The sequence below is a fragment of the Limulus polyphemus genome, unplaced genomic scaffold (assembly GCF_000517525.1).
Source record: "Limulus polyphemus unplaced genomic scaffold, Limulus_polyphemus-2.1.2 Scaffold2450, whole genome shotgun sequence".
In the NCBI taxonomy this organism is placed as follows: domain Eukaryota; kingdom Metazoa; phylum Arthropoda; class Merostomata; order Xiphosura; family Limulidae; genus Limulus; species Limulus polyphemus.
The window spans coordinates 93296-104902 of NW_013668060.1; the positions used below are offsets into that span (position 1 = coordinate 93296).

At 34.3% G+C, this 11607-nt stretch overlaps 1 protein-coding gene across 3 annotated transcripts in view; it reads right to left on the bottom strand.

The window, feature by feature from the left end:
* Positions 1–8310, bottom strand: part of LOC106466987 (diphosphoinositol polyphosphate phosphohydrolase 1-like) — an 80795-nt gene extending 72485 nt beyond the window's left edge. The window contains exon 1 of one of the 3 annotated variants that reach the window (XM_013927299.2): positions 7924–8310. In XM_013927299.2, the coding sequence (XP_013782753.1) occupies positions 7924–8022 (99 nt within the window). In that variant the 5' untranslated portion in view covers positions 8023–8310. The remainder of the gene's footprint in view (positions 1–7923) is intronic. The other 2 variants (XM_022395074.1, XM_022395075.1) reach the window with 2 other exon arrangements.
* Positions 8311–11607: the final 3297 nt, after the last annotated feature.

Consider the following 11607-nt stretch of genomic DNA (forward strand, 5'->3'; position numbering starts at 1 on the left):
CCCGCATGATTACAACTTATAATGGTAGGGAATAGCAGTTAGATATGGTTACAAAGGGACAATAAAACTAATAAAATTTAATTACAAATAGATGTATAATGTTACGAACTAAGATCTACTGAGGATAAACGAATGTAGTTTCAGGTTACACTTTGAAGTCATTCTAGAAAGAAAAGAAAGGTAATTTAGGTTTATTTCAATTTTTCTTTGGTGGTTACAAGGTTGGTTGAATTGACCAATCTCATTTTGAGATAGGGTAGAGAAAAAACAAAACTATAAGGCTTTAGTGAAAAAAAACGTTTATATTTGCATTTAGGAGGTTTTAGGGATTACACAAAGGAAATTTGATCTACTGTAAAGATGAGAAATGTCAGGTAAATGAATAGGAGAAAAAGATGTTACCTTCTCTGGCAGCAAGTTTTTTTTTTGGAATAAATGATCGGTCAGAATAGAGCAAACATAGATAGAATGATAGAGAGTCTGCTGAACATGAATGGCAAATAATTCAGAACAACAGTGTCTGGAAGCTAACAGCAATAAACAATAAACTGTGAGGGAAAGGTGATATAATGAACAGGAGGACATGGGTTCCAAGGGATGATGTGATAAAGCATATAAAACAACCCTAAAGTCCCAATTAGGCAGAAGGTGACTGATCAGTTGAGTCCTCAGAAGAAAAATCTCTAGTGAAAGAAGAAGCAGGAAACAGGGAGTCTAAATTCTCCCCAGAATATCCCATTTCAGAATGAAAATATAAATCAGCACTTCCCGGAGAGATACCCCCAGGCCGCATGAAGGACTCCATCTCACTCAGAATCAGATCACGGACAGCATCCACGGAGAGTACTTTTATCAATATCTTGTATTTAACAGCTAGCTCCTCTGATCAACACTTCCCTACATCATTAGTCTCCCCTATGTGCACTACAATGATTGTATCAGTATTTATCCCACATACTATCCTATCTATGTGTCATACTAAAGAATCACCTATAACAAGAACCCTGTAATTTATATTCCCATCTCTATCTATCCCTTTTGTTATCCTTCCCTCCCCTATTTCCTCATGTGCACAAGCTAAAGGCTGAAATCTGTTACTTATTCAATCTTGCTCATTACAATTAAATCTTCTAGTACTTAGCCCTATTAGTATTGTTTTGAACTTCCTGAAATTCATCATTAATCACTTTATACTTTGCATGCAAAAGCTTAGGTTCTTCTGTAAATCCTGCTGCCATTTCCTACAGTTTATGTTACTCTTTATTCATTGTCCCTACCCTATTTAGGATAGCCTCCAATTTTTCCTCCAACCTACAAACTGTACATCTTCACTACTAATTTCCTTGAATGGGAATACTAGTCCCAAGTTCCCAAATAATGTCCACACCTTGCACCTGTTGCACGTAAAGTCTTTAACACTTACACCGTTCTTAACCATAGTAGCCTGAGAATAAATAATCAAAGCTAAATACAAGTAGCCTATAGACAACACTGTTACACCTAATGCTATTTTATCACTACCTGATCTTTTCACTAAAATAATTAAGTTTATCTTTAAAACCAGAAGTGACAAGTAATTAGTCTATAGATTATATTTATGTAATAATACAACTTATTTAGCTTGTTTTATAACTTACCAATAAGTGAATAAGTTTAACTTATAGCTAAAGTCACATTACATTTGTTAAGCCATACCGTAGATTGAACAGTATTACACTGTATATAAATGTAACACCAAAATCCTCTATTAACCAATACTTATCTTCTTACCATAATGGATGTAGCATGTATATATGTATCAATGTTTATGGCCGAAATAATAAATACAATGTGGTGCTATCTACTGAATGGCACCACAAACAAAAATCCATAAAATATTTCACACTTTGAGCATTCAAAATTCAGACAAATAGAAATTAACTACAGTATGTACAACAACCATTTCTTTATCACAGAACACAATTTTAAGTAAAAGTATTCACCTCACAACAAGAACATGACTTTCACTAGGACTGAAAAGGGTACCACTTTTAATATATAAAAACATTACAGTTTATATCAGCACAATCTGAACAGTTTTCCCATGCAGTACTTCCCAGGAAAATTCTTTTTAGAAAATGTTAACTTTTCTACATTATTTTCAATGAGTTATGAATATTATGATTAGAAATTACTAGCACAAACAGCCACCCTTAGGGCAGCATTTCTGCTAGTACTTTTAAAAACCAATTTCAGTCTCTCTACAATACAATTTAAAATAAATACTATGACTATTTTTTATCATTGAATCAATATCCAATGCATGACAATAAACAGAATGAGGGTTAATATCTAAAAGTACGTAAATTTTAGAAAAAATCTACATAAAAAAATTGATAAAAACTGATTTTATTTATATAGTACTGGAGTTTAGCATAGTCTCTCCTCCTTCAAATCATGGAGTTCCATTGCAGTATAACTGTCAGTGTCCAGTACATTTCAAATACCAAACCACTGATCATAATCACTTTGACTTCTTATTTTATGATAATTTATTATTGTGAGTCTTTTTTTTTATTCATTTTATTTTATATATCTTATTGAAACTTGAGAAGATTATTGGAGGGAAGTGAGTCTTTTCAAAGGTTGTGCCAAACTTCTCAAGTGTACAATGGTAACAACGTCCAGTTCAAATTAAGTAGCACCTATCATCTAAATGGCAAAAGAAATTTACCAAGCCAAAAGTTACCATTTTCCTTAACTGAAAATATATTTTCAATAGATTTGCACCTTTTTGCACAGATTAGTTATTTTCCTCCTGAAGTCATGCTCTTTTGCCTGAGAGACTTGCTTTCCAACAGACTTCTTAAACTCCCAAACAAAATTTACATGAAAACACATGAAATTGCACTACTACATGATAATGTATCATGCAGCAAAACCCTCCAACCAATGAAAGTGCACCAGGAAAGTGGGGGAGGAGGGGGATGTACACAGAGGTGAGTATTTGTTGGAAATACCCACAACTGGTATTGAGCAGTAAAGATAAAAACTGATGGTCAAGGAGGATAACACACTTGGTACAGTCTGAATGTGCTCCAGCCTTACTACATATATTGGCCCTCCAATGGCTTGTGTGCAAGCTCTTAGACATTCATGTATATATTCCATCCATCCATGCAACACTTTTCAGACTTCTCGCTTCACTCTGGTAAAGAGTATACTCTGATTGAGATGAGATGCAGTCTCCCATAGATGTGCCCTTATTTAACCCCTGCCATATGGTGTCACACCCCATGGGTTTCCTTTTAGTGCTCCTTAAAGGAGGCTGATCTAAGTAATTTCTGCACCAGTCCCTCCACCATCTCAATGGGGGGGGGGGGGTTCTAGCTAATCTGTGTAAGGAAATAAGCCATCTTATCAGAAGGTAACATGTTTCTTATTGACATGGTATAATCAGTTAAGACTAAGAATTAACTATCATAAGTATATGTGAAGAAGTAATAAATTATGTTACATGTGAAAGAGTAACAAACTGTAACTATACATTAACATCTATGTTTACATGGTAAGAACAAGTATGACCAATCATCAATATCTATGTGGACATGTGAAGGAGAGATGAACTATGACTAAACATTATAGTATATGTAGTACAAGTTAATGAGTAACAATAGTTCTAAATGAGATATCATATGTGGACATGTTAAGAAATAATAAAGGATGTCTGAACCATGAGTCCTATGAGTTGTGTTAAGGAAGAATAAATTATATCTAAACAATAATATCTACATGTTACCTGGTAAGACAGGAAAGACAAGGCATAAATCAGCATGAGCGAACTTAAACCTGAAGAAAATGATGGATGTGGCACTAACAGGTTAAGAAGAACAAAGCAAACCATGGGTGGAAGGCATATGTAAGGCAGGAGGAAAAGTCAAGAGATGTTCAGTAGGGAGAGAAGTATTGCGTGGAAAAAGTCACTCCATTTTGTCCTCCTCAACTTCAGCTTCAAAAATCTGTGAAGAGAAATGTGTGGCAGGGATAAAAGAAGCTGGTCCAGGTGGCAACACAGACCCTACCACACTTTGAGCAATGTTACGTTACTCTTCTTTTGACTGTATTTGGTAGTTTTCAACCTGACCGGCACCTTTTGCAATATATGATGGCTGTCATGATCTCATCAGGCAAAGAACTTCCTATATTGTTGGTAACCATAAGTGATATTTGTATTCACATCAACAGAAAAATAATTCACATTAATCTGTGAATTCATGTTGAAAGGTTGAAGATACAAAGTAAAGTTGTTGAAATAAATTATTTCAACAAATCTCTGCACAAATAAACCTGTCTTAGCAGAACTGTGCCAAGGAAAAGAATGAGGATTTTCATTAATGAATGTAGAGGAAACACTTGTTCCAAGAGGTGTGTCACATTCCTATTAGTGGAGGGTTTGCTGCACAATATGCCATCATGCAGTAGCACAATTTCACATGAATTTTAGATGGGAGTTTTGTAAGGCTGGTGGCATACAAGTCTTTCAAGCAATATGACTTCAAGAACGAAATAAGTAATCTGTGTATGGATGTGAATCATTGTATTGGAATTCAAAATTTTGCCTTTAATTAATTAACATCAAACATTATATGAGATATTATATGTTATAAAATAAAGTTTACAATAATATCATAATAAAATACTAAGACCTATATTTTACATTAAATATTAACTATTGTTAAAGCAATTACCACTCATGAAAGCTAACAAACAAAATGTGGAAGCATGTACAGTATATGCATTGCTGGAACTAATCCTTTCACTTTAGGCATAACTGTATTTACAGTAATAATAAGCCTAGATATATAAAATTATGAAATCTGAATTAAACTTATTAAAACTATAATGAATTAGTTTGCATTTTAATAATATAGGACTAAAATGCTGATTTATCAAACTCCTTGTATATAAGAAGTCATCTTGTAAGAAAAGTATTTTAACACAGAGGAATGTGATCTCTTATGTTGCATAAGGATGAAAGAAAAATATTTAATTTTCTTTCCCCATGAAAACAAATGTGGAACATTTCTTTATAATCTCAAGATTTGTGTGCTTCAGTCTTCTCACCAAGTGCAAAAGTAATTATTTCTATGCTACTACAATAGTCAGCAAGACAACTTCCAAAAAAATACAAGTGATAATACTGCTGATTCTGGATCATGCTTACCAACATTGTTACTATCTCTTCTGTTTCATCTAAAACATTTCAAACACTTTGATTTGGTGCACAAAAGTACATAAATTGTGCTGTGCATAAACATGTTAAATTTCATTTTATGACACTCATGAGACATCTAACAATTTGCTGAGTTTCAGAAACATGATTATAGTTTTCAAAGAAAGTATAATTTAAAATGTTAAAATAAGTTAATGTCTTTGGTGAAAGCTCAAATGCAGAGACTATATAAAGAATGCAGTGTTAAAAAATATAATAGGCCTAATGCTGATGTCATATGACAAGTATGATTAATTGTTGTTGTAACAAATGACTTGTATAGGAAGACCACGAGCCAAAACCACAAATTTTTGCCATTGGTACTGCTTTGGGGGACAGACTCATTATGATTTTTGGCAAGGTCTGGATCTCTAGATATGGAAAAATAAGTGATAGCAGTGTATAACTCTTTGCCTTCTCTGTGTTTTAACTCCATTTTCAATCTTAACCCCAAAATTTGCAGTAGCTAGATCTCTTCAATTGTGATGTAGCATCTTTATATCGATCTCCTATAAAATCTTTATAGGTCATGTCAGGGTTATTAAAATTAACAACCAAGTCAATAATTGGCAGCCTCTATTTTACCTTAAATTAAATTTCCAAACACTAGTTTTTACAAAAAAAAAAAGCTAAAAGTTAACCTAAATATCTCAACTCCTTTAAAAAGAAGTTCTAAGTGCATTGAATAAACTAGTACATGGAGTTTCATATTCACAGCTGGAAGAAGATATCAAAGTGGCGCAGCTTTGTGTCTCCAGAAACTTACAGTTACCAGGAATCAGCCAATTGTTCTTCCTTCCAACATTCAACCTTATGTTTACACTAATTTAGTGTGGGACAACAATGACTGGCAAAGGGACAAGAAATGTGGCACTAAAGTATGCACAAGAATCCTTGACATTGCTGAAAATAAAAGCTGCTGTTAGCACAAATGTTTGGCAAGCCCACATGGGCATATATGCCTATATGGGATGTGACACAGTCAGCGCATTTGCAGGCAGAGGAAAATAAATACCCTCAAAATCCTGAGTGTCAACAGAAAGCCTTCTCATAGTTGGTGGACAAAAGGGATCTGTCTGAGGAGCTGATGGACAAATTGGAGAAGTTTAACTGCCATCTTTATGCAGCCAAGTCTGCTACATTGAAAGTAAATGCTTTGAGATATTACCTCTCTGTGAAAAGAAAGGTGAGACTGAGAGTCATCAACTGTCCCTGCTGAGACTGTTTAAAGAAACATACCCAATGGGCCAATTTCCAGGCTGAAATATGGAGGTGGTGTCTGGAGAAGGACCCAGGGATACCTGGAAAAAACGAAGCACAGCACCCAGTATATAGGATGGAAGGACAGCTGCCACCTCAGGCTATGCTGTATCTACTGGACTGTGACTGTAACAGGAGTTGCAAACTGCCAAAATGCGTGTGTTTGGCAAGCAGCTTCAGGAGTAGAAAATGATGACAGTCCATCTAAAGAAGAGCCAGATGATGATGATTAAGTTTTCTAAGATATTGTATCACACATTGCTACTCATTCAATTTGTTTTTTTCTTCTTTGTAATATATTTTCAGAAACAGTTTAATCTGCAAAAAATATATTAATAAATTGCTTGTTCTTTTTCTAATTGCTCCTTCTTTTCCAGTTCTTATTTTCATTTCTGAGCTAAAATACAAGTCCTTCAAGAATTGCTGATTAGCATTCTTTATGCAAGTCATTCTGAACAAATTTCCTGTTAAAAAGAAAAAATTGACAGATTATATATAAACCCACAGAAATCCTTTTGATAATCCTAAATCCCCTCCTTCAGCAGAAAAGTTATAAAAAGATGAGACGACAGTACAAATGGCATTAAAATAAACTGTCAACTAATATTTGAATAAAAATGAGTACTTACAAATTATGTATTAAGACAAAAAGAGACTGAAGAAGTTGCCAATGGGAAACCAGTGAAGATTACTGAATGCTGTTTGTTGCACTGGTAAATACAGATGCTTGGCTAGCTTATCTCTTTCAATATCATGACTTAACCAATAAAGATTTTATAGAAGATTGATAAAAATTCAGGGGTGTGGCTGAAAACATGGTGATAACACAGAGAAGGGAAAAGTTATGCACTGCTGTCATCAATTTTCCATCTCTAGGGATCCAGACCTTTTCAAAAATCATGAGTCTTTGCCCCCACCCCTTCATCTGGTGGAGTAAAATTGTGTTCTGACCACTACTGTACTTATTGTGTTCTAGTCAGTCTGATGAGCTATATTATATTATATTTCATATATACTAATAATATAGCAATTAACTTCCATTCAGTAATGAGTATTATTTTATTAGCTCCAGTAATATTAATATATCATAATACGTATCACTAACAGTCATACATCGTAAAGTCGGTGGATATAACGATTATAATTTATACTAATTATAATATAAAACTTATCTGAATTTTTAAATAATGAAGTAACTTAGAAGTTAGAAGTAACTTAGCCTAGTCCTGTAAGTTCTGGGTTAGTCAGCCATTGTTATAATATTTTGGTGTTACTGCTACTAATAATAATACTAAAACTACTCCTACAGAACAGTACTATTATTAATACTGAGTATTAGATAGGTATAGTACTACCACAGAAACTGAGGGAGGTCTACTTGAAGTTGAAATTTATTATTTACGAATTCTTACCTCATTTTCGTCTTCGTTTTTTACACATAAACAGGCAGCACGCCTTCGAAAACCTTCCCCATCATAGGTTCTTGTGGAATTAGGTTTTTCTTTAACCATTTTTGAAAAAATAATCCACACGAGCGTCAGAAAGTGAGAAAAATATTATAGCATAACCACGACTCGTCAATCCAATCTACAAATATTCTGGCCATATTGAAAGTAAGCCGGTAGAACCGTAATCTTGTTCGCAGTTTCTTAGTTTTTATCAAAAAATATTAAATCATTAAATTTATCGTATAATTTTTTAAACATAATTGTTTAACCTCATATTTAACACTGTTAATAACAGTTAATGGCTATGAATGATAATCAGATTGAATTTAAACTGGGTTGTTTAAAGTGGCTGAACTAAAAACTTTTTTTTTACAGCAATAGTTTCTATAAATCGGAAATTCTAGATATACCGTCAGGTTTTCCAGTCCACATGTTTTTTATTTTAATTAAAGCCACGAGCTTCTATCTTCAAAACTTGAAGTTAGTTATGTAACGGTTAGTGATCAAAAGAACGCTCGTAATTGCAAGAAACCATCTCAAACAATTACCATAATAAAAGTCCGGAAATGGAGCTTTTTGAGTGGATTACAATATTTTTTGAACTTCATAACAACGTTTCGACCACTCTAGTGACCATAATGAGGTAATGGCCACTACAGTGGTCGAAACGTTGTTATGGAGTTCAGAAAATAAAGTAATCCACTCAAAAAGCTATGTATTTTAGGCATACAATGGATTTCTTCTCTTTACAATAAATTCCCATAATACCGCAAATGAAAAATAATTTTCTCAGCCTTGCACAAGCCGAGAGTAGCCAAGTGGTAAATGTGCGCCAGGCTGCGAACAGAAAGTACAGGGTTCAGGCTCGCTATATCCATTTTTCTCGTTAAGGGTTCTAAATGGATTGGAAATATGTATGCCTGAACCTTGTGGTCTCTGACCTGGCGATTTAACTCATCTGTCGCATTAAGTTCTATTCGGTTTTTCTGGACTTTCTCTCGCTTGCTTTTTTGTTGGAACTGGAATGAAAAAACCTGACACGAGAAGTTAGGTGTTTTCCTACAATTCAGCCTGACTCTTAACCTTACATTTTTTCCTCTCTTAAGTTTCAACCAGACTACTCCCAGTTTACTTTGTTTCTGTTTTGATTCAGTTTAACTTCAGTTACATTTTAAGCCAAGTTCACTACACTAAATGTACACATATAGTTGGCCTTTCTGCAGGATGAGATGACAGGAAGGTTTAGATACAAGTTAATTGTGTTCGTCAAACTCTTCTGTCTATTTTCTTGTCCACTTATTCACACACAACATTCAATCTACCAACTCCTAGAATCTCTTGTTGTACATTGGCGATTTACCTCTATGCCTTATATTCCTTAACAAAGAATGCCATAAAGTAGCACATTTAAGAATATGATAAGATTTTGGACAGATAATATCTGTGCTTAGGCAAACATAACGTAAAGTGTTCGTTAACAACTTTAACCATAGTATCACAGTTGATAGAATATTGTTAACGGTCTGTAAGACTGTAATATGTGAAACATAGTAGGCGTTTCTTTTCCTTTCTAGCTAAGATAGGTGAACCTGAAAAAATATTCGAAATTTATGGGCAAATATACAGGTTTAGTTTTAATGTATGGGTAATTTGTTTGTGCTATAATTACTCATTGTCATAGGTCACTTTTCAAAGTTGTTGTTTAGATAAATCTCACGGAAGATATCAGTTGGGAACTATGTTGTTTAAAAATCATATAGTACTCTATTGAAGTCACATGTGAAAAGATCAGAATCTGGGTAAATCATTCATTTTCAGAGAATCGATTTAGTTCATCTTCATGATACATTTTTCGCAGCTTCTCCTTTCAGTTGCTGTTAGTGTTTTTAACTATAAGTAAGATCAGTGAACCCAGTAATATTCCAAGATTGAATATATCTAAGTAGCTTTATTGACAATTAACTTCAGAAGTAAAGTATCTTATTCCGAAACGTTATTAAACGAATAACTGTCTGCATCAGTGGCGTGAAGAGGTTCTATGATGCCCGGAGCCTTGTACCTAAGACCTTGGGGAAGGGCGGAAAGGGTTCTACTATTCGATTCGACTCTTTGCGTTGGATGCCCTCCCGATATGGGTGCCCGGGGCCCCGGCACCTTTCGCCCCTCTGCACGCTACTGGCCTGCATTTATGCAAATTAAAATTATTTTTTGTTTGTTGATCTTTCCCATTAGACTTGCCGATTTATATTTATTATTATTATTGAATATGAGATGATGGCATTTCATTTTTCAGTCTGGTACATTCCATTGACTCCCATCTAGTGTTTTTTGTTTTTTTTCTGGGCTAAATGAAGAGTATGTGTTGCGGCCATTGAGCTGGAAAGATATCTACTTATTAAACAAAATCGTATTGTTCAACTTTATAGAGTTAGGCAGTATTCACATTGGGTTCGTTTAAAAAAGACTAATTTCAGTTCATTTGCTTTGATGAATGTGCTAGTTGTTCACATTTGCCTTCTATAGAAATGTTTCGAATTCGTTTTGAAATGAACTACAGTTTGATTTCATAGTTCACCTCCGTCTTTCGTCAGCACTCATTAAAACTTTGCAATGTTCAAACTAAACTTTTAAAGAAACAAAAAAAAACTTTATTTTTTTTTTTTACCAAATGAATCGAGATTGCCTCTTCTGGTGTATTCAGTTTGGTTTCGTTGACAATCAAACTTTGTTGTTCACACTGCTCACACTCCAAACGAATTGAACCGTACTGAACCTAATTTTTGTGTGTGTGTAAAGCTGAAAGATACTGCAACGTTCAGGGTAATGAATATGAAATTAGTTATTGCTATTTGTCAAGTTAGTAAGGTATTGGGTTATTAAGTGAAGAATTCTGGATAGAATTGTTTTTTTTTATTTATTTGATTGCAGAATTTAGTATGCGTGGTACTCTCGGGTGAAATCCTTTCCACATAAATGTTTGACATGTCCACTTAATAATGACAGGGTCAAGCAGAAAATTTGAGAGTAACCTGAATTCGAAAACTTAATCGAGTTTTAAGATGTGTGAGAAATAAACAGACTGAACACATGTGAAGAAAAGTGAAAACAACTTTATTTATGACATAAAAACGAAAATAGCATGAATACTTGATTTTTTTTTTCATTTCTCATAGTACTTGCGGACCGTTGATAGATCTTGCTCTGCCATCGTTTCTAAAGCTGTTTCTTACGTCAAGGATGCAACCCACTTGACAGCCTTCCCTCTTTGAAAGGGCGAGCATGTTTGGTGTGACAGGGATTCGAACCCGCGACCCTCAGATTGCGAGTCGAGCGCCGTAACCACCTGGCCATGCCGGACCGAATACTTGCTTAGAGAATGGATTAATTGCTGTCTCTCAGTGTTTGTTATCTGTAACGTACAGATATTATCCACTAAGCCAACAAAGGACGTTGAAGTCATGGACCCTTTTAACACAAATTTATTGCAATATTCTTTGGCCAGAGTAGATATTATTACTATAGAGAACAAAAGACATAAAGGTCTTTCGAACAAGACAACTTTAACAGTTTTAGACCACGTGTTTATACCAAATCTGCATTAAAATGAACTCAGAGAAAAAATAATAATTTCTATATTAATTAAAGCAG